At 37.3% G+C, this 19,302-nt stretch overlaps 1 protein-coding gene across 3 annotated transcripts; it reads right to left on the reverse strand.

The window, feature by feature from the left end:
• Nucleotides 1-4,317: 4,317 nt before the first annotated feature.
• On the reverse strand, nucleotides 4,318-10,147 carry LOC127875006 (thiosulfate sulfurtransferase-like). 3 transcript variants are annotated; one of them, XM_052419733.1, is made up of 9 exons: nucleotides 10,084-10,106; nucleotides 9,846-9,960; nucleotides 9,091-9,245; nucleotides 7,471-7,666; nucleotides 6,914-7,009; nucleotides 6,318-6,447; nucleotides 5,938-6,039; nucleotides 5,385-5,506; nucleotides 4,318-4,712 (listed from the first exon to the last, which is right to left on the reverse strand). In XM_052419733.1, exons 3-9 carry the CDS (start codon nucleotides 9,225-9,227, stop codon nucleotides 4,644-4,646), a joined length of 852 nt encoding a protein of 283 aa, XP_052275693.1. In that variant the 5' UTR covers nucleotides 9,228-9,245; nucleotides 9,846-9,960; nucleotides 10,084-10,106; the 3' UTR covers nucleotides 4,318-4,643. The 3 variants fall into 3 exon arrangements, with proteins under 3 accessions (XP_052275693.1, XP_052275694.1, XP_052275695.1); XM_052419734.1 differs by lacking the exon at nucleotides 9,846-9,960 and having other exon boundaries at nucleotides 10,084-10,147; XM_052419735.1 differs by lacking the exon at nucleotides 5,385-5,506 and having other exon boundaries at nucleotides 10,084-10,113.
• Nucleotides 10,148-19,302: the final 9,155 nt, after the last annotated feature.

Consider the following 19,302-nt stretch of genomic DNA (forward strand, 5'->3'; position numbering starts at 1 on the left):
TATCCGACAATGACTGTGGGCGTTCAACTGATAACGTGTTATACGGTATCGGTATATAAACGTAGGTATATGTGCAGGAATAATATTATCTTTCCTGTATGTAATAATTGTGATTGAATTGTGAACAGAACATTTAAGTATTGCTGTATTATGTATATACCGGTATGTATTTTAACTGACCACAATTATATACGTAAATATATAAGAGTCGCGTTCTGAGAAAACTGGGCATGATACATGTGACTAAAGTGTCGTCCTAGATTAGCCTGTGCAGTCCGCACAGGCTAATCAGGGACGACACCGCCTAAATTGGATTTTTGCTAAGAAGAAACATGTATTCGAAACATGTAATAAATGCGGAAAGTGTCGTCAGGTACGACACTTTCCGCATAAATTGGATTTTTGCTAAGAAGAAACATTTAAACGAAACATGTAATAAATGCGGAAAGTGTCGTCCCTGATTAGCCTGTGCGGACACGACTCATAAACAGAGTATTATTAATATCGTCCGTAATCCATTATAAAACATACAGTTAAGCTTCATTACAAATGCAGCTCCAATCTGAAGTACAATTTTTAGAATTACTCTGTGAAAACCGGGCTTAATGCATGTGTGAAAAGTGTTGTTCGCACAGGCTAATCTGGGACGACAATTAAGGCTCTAATTTAATTTTTCATTTAAATGAAGTCTCTTCTTAGCAAAAATCCGTTTTAGTTGAAAAATGTTGTTCCTGATTAGCCTGTGTGGACTGCACAGGCTTATCTAGGACGACACATTACGCACATGTATTAAACACCTTTTTCCAGGAACGCCTCTTATTGTACCGGAACTGAACACAGTACGCTAAAAACTTCTAGGACTGTTACGTATGAGTTCGGACAATATCCTGCGAAATGCGCTTCTATCGTCGAACTGCACACAACCGTGTCCGGATTTGCCACACACATGTGGCCTCATCTATTTAAATATTGTGTAAATATTAATAACAACAAATGGATTGTTAATTTAACAATTAACCGTACGGTCAGTTAATCGATTAATAGAGTTAATTATAACCGATAAATCACAATTCCACAAAACGATTTTTATCCCACTTTTACAGCGAATTCGGTTGATTAAAGCCCCGTTGATTAAACATCATCTATAATCAACGGCAGGAAATGACGTCAATATTTCGACGAAATGACGTCATAAATCCAGCGAAATTATCCAGTAAAACTTATTTTGTTTAAACAAAAAGGTTTACAAAATAAAAAGTGGGATAAATAGAATAATAGATCAGTGTTGATTATAGATCAGGTTTATCATGCTCGACACGAAAACGAAAAAGCACTTGCCAAGGCTCGTGCTTTTTGTTTTCTAAGCCTCGCATGATAAACCTGATCTATAATCAACACTAACCTATTTTATCCTACAGCTAAATGATTTTATAGAACAAATACGACTCATAAAGAAAAGATAAGGTTTTCTCCACGGTTATTTTTAGATAAGGTCTATCTCACAGTTATTTTTAGAACATGTACATAGGGACTATTTTTTTTGCCTTTCACCCCTGATTGCGTCATTCACGTCATTGGGTACGCAGTCGTTTAACGAGTTAACGTGTGTGTGTGTTTACGATGGATTATTTGGAGGATGATACACGGCTGAGATGGGCCGAGCAGTGATAATCGGCCCGCAGGGGGCATAACCCTGGTTTGCGACCTGGGGCCAATCATCACTGCCCGGCCCGGCTCAACCGTGTATTAACGTCTATAATATATATCTTACTTTTATACTAAATTATAGATGGGCACAGGTTTTGAGTCATACTATAATACTATTTTGGTTCTTCACTAAAATTTATGAAGAACCAGCTTTCCGTACTTTAATTTTCATTAAATTGATTACGCAATTTATGACGTACCTCGTGTGACGTAATTTAAATGACGAAACTAGCTAGACGCTTTGGATTTAAGGACAACATAAATTCGGACTTGGAGGGTTTTTATTTTACAATTAAATATTTTTTAAGCATCGAACGATTATTGTGTGTGTTTACGATGGATAATTATCATATTATGAATGCGAATAACAGTGTTGGGATATAAAACTGGAATAAAACTGGCGAGACTCCATTTTCGATTTCGTTAAAATGTCGAAAGTACTCGAATAACGCGATGTTTTGTTGAACAATTGATGGATTAAATTTAAGAAAAGTGTCAGTGAATTGTTCTTTAACTTTTTGAAGGAAATCGATATTGAATTAAAAGGGTAATTTCTTTGATGAATAAGTTGTTTCTTTGTCAGTCGATCAAAGAATGTCTATCCACAAAAAAATTGCCTGCTTACATCCAGTGCTTTAAAACGGAATAGATGGATTGCGATGAAGAAATGTGTCCAGAATTTTAACTTGTCATGGAAGCAAATTAAACTTTACGAAAATAAGCATGGTTTTTTACACAACTTCGGTGAGTAGAACAATAACCGGTAGATGTTTTACTTTTTTATGTCAGTAAGTAAAAAGCGTGTAAAAAGAAGAGTTGTTTATAGACTAAAATTAACAATATCGGCGGGGATAAATGCTGAATTATGCTTCACGTAGGTGTAATTTTTCTGAATTCAAACTGTTATGCGCGTCTGCATATAACACTAACCGTAAATTTCAAAATGGCAGCCATTCGTGTTTTTGGTATTTTACAGTTGTGAAACAAGAATTGTAATTATAACAAAACCGTCTGTGTTTTACTAGTGTGTAACATTTGGAACGCTGATTAAATTTTAATCGAGGCGTATAGCGATATTTTGTCTCGTTACTCTACTTTGCGTGGAATTCTTAAGAACTATTTCAAGTTCCGTAAAAGGGGAAAGATCACAATTAATATTACTACGCAATGTCAGATTCAGTTAATTTTGTGTTTTTGCTTTTATTTTATCAATTAAATACTACTATTTTGATTGCAGCAGGCATAAATTATGTAAAAACATATATTGTAGGATAAATTAAGTGTTTTTTCTAGGCCGTTTTAGCGTGGCGAATCGCCATGCCCCTTTCAAAGCCATTTAGCGCCATCGATATCGTCTTTAAGATAATTAATTATTGAATTAATTACTGAGACGTATACTACTTAAACAAAATGCGAATCGCGTATTAGGCGGACGTATTAGACGATTTTACGCTGCTATGCACACCTGTCGCGTTCATCATTTGACATTTTGACAACATGGCGAACATACATAATTAAATTGTTACTCGGTAAACATGGCAAATAACGTCGTAAACAATCGAATTAACGATGGAGATTATACATTCAGAAGGAATTAATGAAATGTCTGTGATACTCAACGATGCATAAATTTTTTTTAGATAGCAACAACATACTTATTTGTTATCTACTCAGTGGGTGTATCACGATATTTCATGGAAACGAGTGCTTGCATATTCTTAGCGATCAGTTTACTCGCAATATTAAACATCTGACAAGATTAAATACATCAATTACTATATACCATTAAATGTGCTTCTTTATATTTCTGTTTTTCCACAACTGCCTCTGATGCGATTACATGTTTCTCCCTCATTCAGGTATTCACGGAACGTTTTTGTCTTTTTTTGCCTAAACTGCGCGCTAAAATGCCCTTTTTGAAAGTAATGCGCCATGCCCCTTTGCCCACCTGGTAAAAACATAAGTCCGAGAAAGTGTTTCTCTTGAGGAGAAAGTGGCAAGCCTCGCCATGTAAACCTTTCTTCACTCGTGGAATAAATTTAAGTACACAATCACACTAACATAGTATTCTCTATATTCTCTATACAAGATAAATGAAAGATAAATCAGGTGTATTTTTCGCACATAAGATGATAAGAAGGATATCACAAGATTCAACGATAGCTGCTTTCTGTAAAATATGTACACTGTTGAGAATGTGATACCCATTTCTACATTTTGGAAATAAGGCCGTACGGATAAGGAAAAATGCGTCATTTTGACTAAAATTGGGAAATGTACAACCACACATAATTTATTTGGAACTGGGGCCTAAGTGAGGAGCTAGTTTTTTGTTAAAAAATATAAAAGGATTTTGTTTTAACGACTATTGATGTCCGCTCGATTTCGTTTCCTAGTTACACTCGCATGATATGGAAGGTCACGCTGTAATAACGCATACTATGTTGCACGAGCACGCTAAATGTCAGTACACGAGAGTTGTGAACACACTCGCGTAAAAGTGCATGAACGTCCCATAATTTTGTGCTTGCAATAATAATGTACAATCGATTGTAGTGTACGTTTCTCAAAAAATAATAACATTTCGAATAAATGCATATAACAAAAATGCACCTGTTACAGTCTTTAATATTGATACTTCTGTTTCTATAGACACACACAGGGTGCTGCGTAAATAAACAGTTAAATTGCATTAATGGAGCTTCGTTCTGGAAATAAAAACGGGCTCGATGCATGTGCGTGAAGAGTCATCCAAAGTAAGCACTTGCAGTCCGCACAGGCTAATCAGTGACGACACTTTCAGCCTTCACTTGATTTTAATTTAGCAGAGACCTTCTTTAAACGGTAAAAAAAATCCATAAAACGGAAATTGTCTTGTCCGCACAGGCTAATATGACACGACACTTCGCGCACGCATTAAGCACATTACTGTTCCTTCATGAGCGAATCTCTCCGCGCCACTTGTGCTCCTCCTTCGCACGCTGCCGCCACTCCGTCCACGAGCCCTGAAGACATTTTCAACAAAATGGGATGTAATTTATTTTAATTTAAGACTTCTTATAATTAAATAATATAAAATGAACGGATCCTGTGCAGACTCGTGGCAGTCGCGTTTACTTAAAGAGGATTTTACCACTCGCTTTCACCTTGTGGGTAGGAAACGTATTTTGATTCATAAAAATAAAAACAGATTTACTTAGCGCTGGTGTTGTTTTTTATAAAAAAATATTCGGATTCCTTAGAACGAACTTTAGTGGCCTTGTTTGATTGTTTTAGTATTAGATTAATATCTTTATCCGCTATCTCTTGTTCTAATGACTGCGCGTGCGTGTTAACTCGTAGGCATCGCACGCAACCCCGTCAGACACGCGAATAACGTGAAATTTGAAAAAAGATGCTTAATGGATGTGCGTAAAGTGTCATCCCAGATAAGCCAGTGCAGTTTGCACGGGCTAGTCAGGGAGGAAACTTTCCGGGGATTTTTTCTTTAAAAGGAAGTGCATGTATCTTCTAAGCGAAAATACAGTTTAGGCGGACAGAGTCGTCCCTGGTTAGCCTGGGCGGACTACACTTGCTAATCTGGGACGACACTGTACGCACATGTATTAACCCCCGTTTTCTCAGAGCGAGGCCCATCATGGATTTCTCTCAATGTGTCGCCTATAGTCCGTACGTACGTAGTAGACGGGTATATCCCTGCCGAGGATATGAGCGGCCGCCGCCACCCCGCACGCCGTCATGCCCGTGAAGCACGAGGCCACCATCGGACGCTTTAAGTCCACAAGCGCTTTGTCAAACACTGCAAGTCAATTTCGCTGATTTTAACGTGGTTTCAAAATGCATAATGACCCAACTGCACGAAAAAAAACTTTAACCTAAGTTAATTTAAATTCATGGTTGTTTTTCAAAAAATGGTAACATATTCATAAAATGCTTATTAGTTAACACTTTTGTTCGTGATTTTGTTCCCATTTAGTTCAAACCATTTAAAGCAACCTACCTGAACACTTATTAAATATCGTTCATAAAATGATTACGATAAAAACGCCCTTGATAAACGCGAAAGCACCTATTCACAACAACTCTAAATGCAAATATTTAAGGCCATGTTCATCCATATCGGCTTTAGAAAAGGTCGATAGCTAATTTTTCAGTATTATTAAAACTCGATCATAGTATTAAACATATATATTGGTTATCCGGTTCATTCAAATCAATAAGCACACTCACTTGATTTCAGCTGTTCCACCGTTTTCATCGTTCCGTCCTCGTTAAATAACTCTTCGAAGCTCACGTGCTTGGCGCCAGGGATCTTCCCGCCGTCACAGGTAGCTGAAAAACAAGAGGGTGTGTACCAATCCGGCGTTGAAGTTCTCTCGTAGAAATGTTCATATTATAGTAATGTCACTTACACAATAATATACGAAACATGTATGCAAAACATAACTTATGTATCCAATCACCTCGCGATTGAATATGCTTGCTACATAATTTTCTAGATTTGGGCGGAACTCATATAGGATACACTTCAAATCAATTGATTAGTTGTGGAAATAAGGATAACAGTTACCATGTTTAATTCAGCAAAACATGCCTACTAAGGGACCTACCATCGACAACGGAGCTTTCATTGGGACCTCTAGCATCGACGACCTGTTCTGTGCATGTCTTGAGATTCGAAACCATATCGTCGTAGGTTCGCACCAGACTGCGGTCCATGTTGGGTGTGAATGAAGACATCTGGTAACATGTTTTTTGAGGGCTTAAATCTGTGATATCTATTGAAACATGTCCACAGCAAAACATCTGAACATCTGACTTGATTTTCGTTTAGAGGAGACTTCCTTGAAACGAAAAGTTAAATAAAAGCGGAAAGTTTCGTCCATGGTTAGCCTGTGCGGACTGCACGTGCTTATTTAAGACGACACTTTACGCTCATGCATTAAGCCCGGTTTTCCCAGATCGAGGCTCAAGTATTAAATATTTCCAACGAACATGCTCACGACCAATACTTATCGCACGGTTCTGTAGTGTGCAGTTGTAAGTAACTAAGTACATTACGGTGTTCTGGGTTGTTAGTATATTATATCACTTTCAGTTCACCTGAGTCTCACATAAATTATGATCAAGATTGAAAAATGAGAAGATTGAAAGTAATTCGTTTAAATGACTTATGAAGCGACAGCCGATAGGATGTGTCTCTCACCTCGACTTCCGGCTCCTCCTTGGTGGTCTCGTAGCCGTCTGCTACCCACTTCCGGTAGCCACCGTCCAGCACTGAGATGTTCTTGTGGCCGAATAACTGTTTGTGCGTAAACAAAATATTGCTTCAATATATTATAGAGTCACTAAAACGAAAAGTGTCAACTCTGATTAACCTGTGCGGAATGCACAGGCTCCTCTGGGAAAACACTTTATGCACATGCATTAAGCCTTTTGAGTTGTTCGCTTAAGGTAAATACCACGTTTTGCAAGCCAGTTTTGTTAGAAAGTATAAACCTCATAAATGCCGCATTTGAACTCTTTCTCGGCGCAGAAGAGTATTTTACAATAACACACGACAGAGCTGTGTCGGACGTCTTTAATAGAATGATCTTTTTACTTATTAATAGCATAGCCACACGGTAACCACATGTGGGCTTTTACATACTTGTTCAAAACACGACATAATCTATTATTCTGGCCAGCACGTTTATAACGACCTGAATATGCAATGCGAGTTTATGTACGTTATTGATAAGTTGCAAATATAAAAGAACTCACTCTGAAGAGCCACCATGTCCTGTAGGCCGAGGAGGGTCCGAACCTGTCATAGGCAACCACGTGGGTGTCGGGCCAGATGCCTAGCTTCTGTACGTAGCCAGTGAAGCAGGCGGGGTCGGGCAGATTGCGGGGAATGTGAGGAGTGCTCTCAACGCAGTTGTGAAGGCCGAAGTAGACGGCTTGCGGGATGTGATCCCTGTAAAAAGACAAAAGTGGAGACCTATATCGTATAGATCTATTGCCTTCCAACCTATATAATACACATGTCCTTAATTTTGGGGCTCATTCGATTGTTTTGGAACAAACCAACGGGAGTAAGTCCCAATTCAGAAATGGGTCAGTCTCAGGTGGCCAGCACGTTTATAACGACCTGAATATGCAATGCGAGTTTATGTACGTTATTGATAAGTTGCAAATATAAAAGAACTCACTCTGAAGAGCCACTATGTCCTGTAGGCCGAGGAGGGTCCGAACCTGTCATAGGCAACCACGTGGGTGTCGGGCCAGATGCCTAGCTTCTGTACGTAGCCAGTGAAGCAGGCGGGGTCGGGCAGATTGCGGGGAATGTGAGGAGTGCTCTCAACGCAGTTGTGAAGGCCGAAGTAGACGGCTTGCGGGATGTGATCCCTGTAAAAAGACAAAAGTGGAGACCTATATCGTATAGATCTATTGCCTTCCAACCTATATAATACACATGTCCTTAATTTTGGGGCTCATTCGATTGTTTTGGAACAAACCAACGGGAGTAAGTCCCAATTCAGAAATGGGTCAGTCTCAGGTGTTTTCAGTGCTTCTTCTTTAGGCCTCGATGCAGAATAACAATGCATTAATGGCCTGCACATCGCGTATGTACATGTTTGCTATGTATAGATGTCATCTTATCAGACTTACGGCCCAATTAACCATAAATTAAATCTTCTTTCACATCAACATATATTCATCCTGTGTTTTTCTTTGTGATTGTGTGCTTTAAATTGAAATACAATCACGATGCTCTTTCTTTGACGTCGTTTCTCTTCAGCGTTTCTTTAGCGCACTCAGCGTACAGTTGGATAACGTGTGGCTTTGATATTTAATAGTAAAATCCTCTTTTTGAATGAAAAATCTAACTATTACCAAAAAATCAGTTATTTTTTTCATTCAAAAAGATGTTGAGTTTGCATTATAATTTGATTAGCTAAGCTTGTTCCAAGAAAATCTCTGCGCGGGGGTTGGGTTAGTTGTAGGACACTCAAATGTGAAGTAAGGAAATGGGGGTTGAACATTCATTCATCCTCACGTATTAATTGTACCCACGGTATAAATCAGACTCGCTCTGTGTCAACGCGGTTTTATGCATGTGCGTAAATTGTCGTCACATGTAAGCCTGTGCAGTCCAAAACAGGCTAATCAGGGACGACACTTTCTGCTTATATTGCATTTTTCGTTTATATAAAGTATGTTCTAAACGAAAATCTACTATAGAAGGAAAGTAGGTCGCACATGTTTGTATGGGACCACAGGTTTGTATGGGACGAAACTTTACGCTCGTGCGTAAAGCATCGTTTTCCAAAAGCGATATTTATATATTTAATAACCTCCTGCTTTTCTAAAATGAATTAAATATACTTATCTACGTACTTAAGGTAGGCAGTGGTGTATGTATCCACTGATTTGTCCTTCATAAATGAGGTGTCCAGGATACGTAACGCTCGGGTCGCCTCGCTGCTGGAGCCGATCTGCTCATTGAGCCACTTGGCGGTCACCAGGGTTGGCATGGTGGATGGAACTGTAAGCTGAAACAAAAATGATGACATGCAATGATCGTTCTTTAAATTATTTAAATAAAATCAAATATTAAGATGCTTATACATGTATACATGTCCATACAATGTTTAATACACTTAATAAAAAGTATGTCGTTTACGTAAAGGCAAACTAATGCGTAATAAACTTACGATATTAATGTTACGAACCTTTGAAGTGTCAAATGTATTTTTTTCAAATTCATATAAGTCGTGGTCTGAGAAAACTGGACATAATGCACGTGCGTAAAGTGTCGTCCCAGATTAGCCTGTGCAGTCCGCACACATGCAGGTTTTACGACTTTTTTCTTTAAAATGAAGTCTCTTCTTATCAAAAATCCAATTTAGACGGAAAGTGTCGTCCCTGATTAGCCTGTGCGGACTGCACAGGCAAATCTGGGACGACACTTTACGCACATGCAATAAGCCCAGTTTTCTCATAACACGACTCATATGAACAGTTTTTCCCCTTTTCAATTTGAATGTACGCGTATGAAAACATTACGCTTAATTTCCAAATTTTACGCATCTGCTACAATACGCACACTAATAGATATAATTAATCAATAGTTGTTCTTATTCATTATATACCGTTAAGCAGGGCCGAGAGGTCGTATCGGCCCGACACAGCAATATCGGCACAGTTTTAGCCCAGCCTGTGTTGGGATGCCGGACCAATATGACCTCCCGGCCCTGATTTCCCAGTCTATAAACGATTAATAACATGTGAAAATCAATAACAATTTTTTTTAACTACAACGCTGCTTTAAATCAGTAAAATAATACGTGTTAAACTTATTATTTTGAAAAGATTCTCAACTGTACTTACGATGTTATGTTAATGATATATTAAATCGGCATATCAAACAAAGAATGACGTAATTTCCTTAAGACGACGCTACGAAACGGCGCCATTTATTAAAGAGATACAAAATAACCGCGTTGTTGTGTGACTTAAAATTTCATTGTCGACCACATGCATAAATTTGGTATTTAGTTTGTTTGCCAAGGATATGGGTACTCGGCCCGCGATACGGCTCTTTCGGCCCGTCGCTTATCAGGGCATGTGGCCAGGCATTGTATGATACTATCAAGTAGTTGTTACTATTTTTAGTACCATATGTAATAAAAAATGTGTACATTACCCATCCATCGACCGATCGAACCACGCAGGAATAAAACATGTGACAACAACCATTTCGAGAGAGGGGCAAGTTATTCCAATTACGCATGCCACTCTCTCATTTCGACATAATATATCATGTTTGAATGCATCGTGCTGTTGTACGATTTTATTTTTCGATCAGTTAACCAAGTTAGCTTATATAAAAATCTTCGGGTGCCACTTACGAAACTGGGATCACTTCCGAGACAAAATCAATTAAACTATGAATCAAAGGTAAAGGCCTAATGCGACATAACAGATAAAAGGGACATTACAAATTAGATGTACGCGCAGTTGTTTTGTAGTTCGTTCTGATGGAATTCATTAAACATGACAATCGTGATATCATTATAGTTTTTTGTTTAAATAATTAATCAAAAGCATGTTAATATTGTGTGAAGTTCATTGGTTTAGTGTACAATTATATTAATCCATTTATGCCTAGTGGACTCTCCCATCCTTCTAAATTGGATCAATTTATTTCCAAAATTCGGGATGTCTAGTATAGTTATTTATATATTTCTTACAGAAATTCCTGTAAGCAAACAGCGCAGACCCTGATGAGTCTCATCTGGGTCTACGCTGTTTGCGAAGGCCCTTTTCTTGACGCTAGGCATAAATGGGTTAAAACTATACTTGTATACCATATGCATGTAACAGTGTGTGCTTACAAAGCGTGCTAGCCAAATAGTTCGCTTACCTAGCGAAAAATCCAATATAAAGTGTTTGCTATGACTTAATTCACCCCTTGTTTATATACTACCCATGAATAACGAACGTGACTGCATAGTTAACTGAACCGGTCAAATATAAAATAATCGTTGCTTTAAATGATGCAATCCCCGAGAACGCTAAGTCACTGAACGAGAAGTACCGCGCCGCTCTACTTAAATACTTAATGGTCGAGTAAAGATCGGGTACCTGAATACGCGCCGCTCTAGTAAATCAAATCGCTAAAGGCACCGAAGATGTTCGCTATTGTATAATCTTAGATATTTGGAGTGAACTGCACAGGTTTATCTAGAACGGCACATTACGCACATGTATTAAAAACCCTTTTCCCGGAACGAGGCTTATTGTACCGGAACGGAACACAGTACGCTCCAAACTTCTAGGATTGTTGCGTACGAGATCGCGCAATATCCTGCGAAATGCGCTTCTATCGTCGAACTGCACACACCCGTGTTTCAGATTTGCCACACACATGTGACCTCATCTTTTTAAATTTTGTGTACGACTTAATAACGAAAAATGGATTGTTTATTTAACAGTTAACCGATTATTACGGTCAGTTAATCGATTAATAGGGTTAATAATAACCGATTAATCACTGAGTCAACTTTTAAGAAATAAAACGATACACAACTCGCGTGACCCACATGACATCGATTAGACATAATTTCAGACTGAAATCTTCACGGAGTAAAGGGCATTTTCCCTGCAAAGGTCACGGACCTCGATACCATAATTCAATAAAACGTATGAAAAAACATTCTTACCGTGCTTGCCGTTGCATTATGCATCAAAACTAACTGTCCAGTGCCGTTTGAAACCTTTGTTTACATACATTTCAACTGTGTGTCTTTACACCTGGAGATTTCATTCATGAATCCTGTCTGATCGCTCTAAAGTAGGTCACGCGAATTGTGTATCGTTTTATTTCTTAAAATTTGAACCAGCATGTGTAGAAAAATAACAAGATATATACATTTCCAGAAAGGCTGTTCATGCGATGCATCCTGTTTTCGAGTAATTGCGAGTTGAATACCTTGTTATATATATATATATATATATATATATATATATATATATATATATACCTTAATTCGTGTTAATATCGGATAAAAAGGGTATGGAGATACACGTGTTTAAAGTGGGAACCCCATGACCTATGTCTAAATCAAGAGACCCCGTAACTGGTCATAGTGTGAATATATATATATATATATTATATATTATATATATTTGATAGTGGATTTTTTTTCAGAAAAGTTGATTGTTCGTTATATAAATATGATTATTTATCATTCAAAATGATGTTTTCACTAATTAATATCATAGCCACACGCTAATCACCTGTGCTTTTTGTCTTCCCTGATTTTTTGAAAACTCGAGAGTCGACAGGCGATATTATTACAAGCTATATTTGAACAGTACCAATATCGCGTGTCGCTTCGTGTATCGCGCCAAATATCGAGGTATCGCTTCGTGTGTCGTGTGTCGCGGTCTGAAATTAGACCGCGATACAAGAGATTCGGATAATATGGGCGATATTTGAATAATAAAATATCGTGTATCGCTTTGTGTGCCTCGCAAAATATCGTGTGTCGCTTCGTGTTTCGTGTGTCGCCCTTTGAACGCGAGACATGATATTTTGCGCAATACTCAGAGCGACACACGATATTTTGCGCGATACACGAAGCGACACATGGTATTTTGCGCGATACACGAAGCGACACGCGATATTTACCACGATATATCACCTTTTGGGCTACTTCCACAAGGGCGATATTTCGTGGTACTTTCTCGCGCGTCGCTTCGTGTATCGCGCAAAATATCGTATGTCGCGCAAAATATCGGGTATCGCTTCGTATGTCGTGTGTCGCCCTTGATGAAAGAAGGGCGATATTATAGATGGCTTTATCCGGATTCCGTACATTTGTAAAAAATAACATTCAAATAATCAAAATCATGTTTTATAACCACGTATGTATGTTGTCCTTTTCGCGATGATATATACAGTGTATATAACGTTTATGGTAAGTCTATATTTATAAGCGACAAGCTAATTCACGTTCACATTAATGTGATACAACCAAGCAATAAAACGCAAACACACTATTTTTTTATACCGTTATTACCACAAAACAAATGATCGAATCCCGGAAATATAAAGTTTTAAGAGCAATATTAACTCACGCTTTGAATTCGTGTAAATCGTTTCGATATAAGGAGTTTGTCCTTCACAAACGAATGTACTTTCAATTCGTGTCAGTCGTTTCGATTTACTGTGTTTGTCCTTCAAAAACGAATGTACTTTGAATGTGTTTTTATTTGATTTGTATAACTGATAGATGTTTTTCCCCAAGTTTGTATTAACTGCCTTGTGAATACCTTATAAAAACGGAAGTTTAAACATTATAAGTTAAAAAAACAATTAAAGGTCTTTATTTATTGAAAGCCAAACATAGCTCAATCTGTATTACTGTATTAACGTAACGAACAACTTAAACGTTAATGAAAAGGGATCTGGAATAAACGCTGAGAAAACATGACACACGAACATCAACTTTATCATAGTTTATACATTTGCATATACTGTTTGTACAGGCACAGGTCATCCATGAAACAATGACAGGCACTTTCCTAGGATATTCTCTACTATTTTGTTCAGATAATTATGTTCATACGATACATCAACACAATGTTCGGTTACGCAAAAGATACGATACATTTTTGATAGAGTTTAGAGTTTATCTTAACATACTTTAGGCTTTTAGCCCATGAGTACATACATATTACAACAATATATATACACAGATGGTCGAAATTGGTGATTCGCCAGTGTGTCTATCTTTAAGCGAGCTAGTAGTATAATTTTTGACACATGAAATACACAAAATAAAACAATATATAATTGTTTGGAACGAAATCAATCGGTTTGTTCTTCAAATTAATCAAATCAACTATAGTTTATATTTTGGTAGCCAGTAGGTATTATATATGTATGCTATTTAGCACTATATTTTGGGATTACAATCTTGCGACTTAAAATATAAAAACATTCATTTCAAGATTCTGATTTAATATACGCTACATCATTAAAATAACATTTTGTCAAGAATATTTTTGCATAGCAAATAAGCCCATGTATCGTTTTTTTGCTTTTCTAATCGGCATACCTCGCTGATTATCATTGATAAAGGTACAGGAAGCTCAGCTATAAATAGGACAGTATATTCTGGGAAAAGATTTCTCGGTCAACAGCTGGAGCGTGCGCGTCGCGACCGAGGCGAGAGTCGCCCGCAGAGGATTTTCTCACCTGAGGGGTACTTCTGCGGGTGGCTCTGCTTATCCAGCTGAGTCCGTCACCCTCGAGCCGGACGTCTTCCACACTGCTGGGATTGCTGTCTTCTCCAAGATGCAGCGGACTTGTCACCCGCTGTTTATCGTCGAGAGCTCGCTAACCCGGACCTGTCAGAGGTCCCGTCTGTAGAGGGACGGGGATAGTGGGACAGCAAGATCACCAGTGTGGAAGAAAGACGGGGCGGACCAGAACAGGCTTCTTTCCTGGGGAGGTATTGAAGCATGCCTGGAACATCGAGGGGGTGGCCTTATTGAGGGACCCCGGGACGGCGGTACTCAGTACGCTCAACGCACTGGGGAAACTGTGTCGGAGATGAAGACGACGGCCGGTGACAGCGAGAGACGCCATAAAGGCAGAGCTGCTTGCTTGCACTCCTTTGGTGGAGCTGCGTACAGGCAAGAATTTGTCTTTGAATTGTCAACTACCAGTGCACATTAAGGTCTCATTAGCCACCTTGCACTGGTATATTTGGATCTAAATTATAGCTTTGGCGAATACCCGGGAAGCCGGGGTAAATTTGACCTACTTTGGCTCAAAATTAATCTTTTTCCCCACAGGGGCAGGTCGGACCATAAAGACTTCGTGAAGAGGCCGGTAGGACCTAAAAATAAACTCTGGGAAACACGGGAAAAGATTTAATAATAGTTTGAAAACGTTAATTTTAAATCAGTTATATTCAATCCATTATATGTTTATAAATCAATGAAACAACTATGCATTTTCTGTATAGTATTTGACATTTGTCGTGATTCAGTAAATAAATTGCGAATTAAAACGTGTATAATTAACTTTCAACGCGATCATGAGTGTAAAGAAAATGAATTATTTCGAACCTGCCATTTGTAAACGTTGTAGCGACTATGGTATATAAACAGCATAATAGCCATTTGCTATCTGTGATACTCGCTCTTCTGAGTGCTTTTTCTTTTTGCATATTTTATAAACTTTTCAAACATAAATTACAGAGCCACATCAGTGCACATACTATGTTTGACAATTCATTCGTTTGTTGGATATTGTTTGCTGTTTTAAACACATATTAGGTCATATCGCGGAGATTTAGTTAACCTTACCATGTGTTCATGGGCGAACTCACGTATTCAAGTGCTCTTACGACTATGTGCTCATACCCACTTTCGATCGGGAATCATCATGAAATTATTGCCGTACTTAACGAACAAACATGCCTAAGCTTATTGAATTAGAGAAAAAGAACAATAATCAAAAGAGAAAAAGTATATGTTCATGCACATGGGATAGTGAAATCACGTCCGTACACATATCATCATTAACTTAGGAAAGGAAACAACGAAATATAAAGTTTGGTATGATATACATGTGAAATTAAAGAGCATGGTGTAATTAAAGAGCATGTCAAGTTTTGAATGTATATGCTGAAACGTAATGTTATAATCCACAAACGTTTTACTGTGATAGACAGTTTTTTAAGATAAGTGGTTCAGAAAATACACGTCGAATACCTTTTTAAAGATATTTCTTGTTATATTTGATCGAGAATGTAACCCGCCTCCCAGGTTCGCTGAAAGGATCAAGTCCCCCACGGGTACTACTTCCCCGTTCCCCCTTTTTTTTTCGTACCCTAAATTTTTCGTACCCAATTTTGTTCGTACCAATTTTTTTTCGTACCCAAATTTTTGCTCGTGACCAATTTTTTTTCGAACCCAATTTTTTCCTACCCAATTTTTTTTCGTAACCAAATCTTTTAACGTACTTAATTTTTTTTTGAATAACATTTGTACCAAAAATTTTCGTACCCTTTTTTTCCTACCCAAAATTTTCGTACACACATACACACTTGTGGTGATGTAGATAAACTTAAATAGATGCTATTATATAAATCCTCTTCAAAAGCAACGTCACACCAGTACTGTCAGTACTTTGATTTCTAATCTGGCTGGCTTTATATTACTACGAAACGTAATAGTACATTTAACAGAACATTGTTTAAACATTGCAAATGCATAGTTTTTTTGTCCCGATCTGTTTCAACTTTCAATGTTATACGGTCATACAACAACAACAACAACAACAACAAGAACATTTATTTCAGCAATAAAGCTCACAGGCAGCAGTATCATAAATTTGCCCCCCCCCCCCCACCCCGGGACCCTACCCTCCCCCCCCCCCGAGCTTACCCCAGGGGTTCCAGATTGTTAAATGTACACCTATTGTGTATGGTTTGACTTTTCAACAACGAATATTGACAAAAATAAATTCATAGTTTGAAAAAATAACCCTCGTAAAGGTATTATATATACTGCTGCCTGTGATACAGCTTATACAAGCTCTTAGCCTACACATATACAGTTTATATATACAAGTAATACAAGTCATGGCAGATGTGGATTAAGTGTTAAATTGAACAAATGGTGTTTGTGCAAAAAAATATATAATAAATTCGTTTGAAAAAAATATATTCAACATTGACAACAATGTAATGTTAAGAAGTACAGCATTCATTCACTGAAAATTATGTTAGTTTCCAGCAACAAGTTATAGAAATAATTAAAAGTCAACTTATTTCAATAAGAGAATGATGGTTATTATTATTTATAAAAAAATAAAATTTCTGAAAGTTGATATAATATCATAAATAATTAATAGCTTAGCCATTAAAAAAATCAATATGAAACAACAAATTGAGTGGAAACAAATTAGCTTAGGGCATTTTTATATTTTGGTTCATTAATTTTGTCTAAATAACTTTCTAATGATATACTATGTTTGAATAAACAGTACGCAGAGAGACGGGTAGAGCTGTTAATATCGGCGTGCCATTTTTAAGCATACTTGTCTAATATTCGTTGTTTGCATAGTATAAATTGAGATTCGGTTATGTTTTGGTTTATCCATAATTCGGACATGCCGATGCTGTCGAGAATGGATTTTACATGGCATGCCAAGTTTTGATTGTTGTATGTATGTCCATTGTCCGTATCGTGTTTTAACATATTGTATGTGATTTTGATCAAGCTACTCTCATTTGATGATAGTAGTTTGAGCCAGTATTTAATGATGTTCATTTTTCGTAATTCATTAAAGGGTATTCTTCCTAATTCTCCATACAACGCGCTAAGGTTGGTTGATTTATTCACACACAGTAATTTCCTAAAAAATTTCGTGTGTACGGCTTCAATATCTTTCGCCTGTGTAGTACCCCATATTTCAGACGAGTAATTCAAAATTGATGCTACTAAGATATCAAAGACTTTGAGTTTGCTTTTTGTGCTGAATTCATACATGTTGAGCACTGAGAAAAGTCGGTGCATTGATTTTGACGCATGGTCTGCTATGCATTTTTGCGTTCTGTTAAAGTAACCGTTTTTAAATAAGTACACCCCCAGATATTTAAGGGAAGTAACGACTTCTAGTTTTTCACCATACAGAAAGATATCGATGTTTGTGTAATGTGTTCCTTTTTCGAAGATTAGCACTTTTGTTTTAGCGGTATTTATTTTTAATTTCGATGCATTACAGTATGCTTCTATGTCTGTTAACATGTGTTGTAGTGAGTTTGGTGACGTTGCGAATAAAATTTGGTCATCAGCATACACAATAAGAAATAATTTCAACTCGTCTATAGTGAATAAACCATCTAAATCTGTATTTATGTTCTCCAACATGTCATTAACGAACATCACGAAGAGCAGTGATGAACTGGAATCACCTTGTTTCACTCCTTGGTGTATCGAGAATGGGTCGGACAAGTTATGATTGAATTTAATTACTGATTTTACGATCCTATACATCGCATTTAGAGCGTTTATCATTTTTGAACTCACATTTTCCGATATCAATTTTTGCCAAAGTTTTGTGTGATTGATTTTATCATAGCACTGTTGATAGTCGAAAAAAATGGTGTATAATTTTTGACCTGAGTTTATTATTTTTTATATAATTGCGTTTAGTATAAATATACAATCTGTTGTGCTTTTGCCCTTTTGATAACCAAACTGGCATTTTTTGGTGCTTGTTTGTCCAGTTTGTTAAACGGTTGAGTAGCAATTGTGAGTATATTTTTGCTAGGATATTGTTTAAGGTTATACCCCTATAGTGTTTTGTTTCATTTCATTTCCCGCCCATATATATAGTGACGATGTATCCGAGGCCCCAGTCGAAATCTTGGTCAATTAAAGCTTTCGAATTGACAGGCGGGATGTAAGTATGACACAGATACATATCCGACTCTACAGAAAAAAAATCTTGTTTGAATTTTAGCCACACTATTCCATATTGATTAGTTTCTACAATGGATATATTATCTGATAACTCATTTTTATAATACATTGAAAGTCCACCGCTAAAGCGACCTTTGTTTGTACCAGCACGTTTATTACCGTAAACATGGTAGCTAATATATCCATGAATGTCAGTGTTAATCGGTTGCTTTTTGTTTAGCAACGTTTCAGAAAGTAATATTAGATCATATTTTTTAACGTATTCTTGAAAGTCAACATCATTTATTTTTCTGGAAAGTCCATTCACGTTAAACGCTATAATATTTAACTTCCCTTCCTTGTCCTAGTGTGTAACCTCCTTGAACTGACTGCTTCCATTTTCGCGTGATAAAAGTTTTGCACCGGCCCACTTGCTACGCAATATAATCTTACTTTCGTCCAACTCTTGAATGTGTATCTCCAGTTACATACACTGCACCCAGCTCGCTGAAATGATTAATATCAGATTCAATTATCTTAAACATATCCCCATCAAGTCAAGAGTGAACAGGTGAATTTTTGGGTGCTACATATACTACAGCAACATACATGCCATAT

The sequence above is a fragment of the Dreissena polymorpha genome, chromosome 3, assembly GCF_020536995.1.
Source record: "Dreissena polymorpha isolate Duluth1 chromosome 3, UMN_Dpol_1.0, whole genome shotgun sequence".
NCBI lineage: Eukaryota > Metazoa > Mollusca > Bivalvia > Myida > Dreissenidae > Dreissena > Dreissena polymorpha.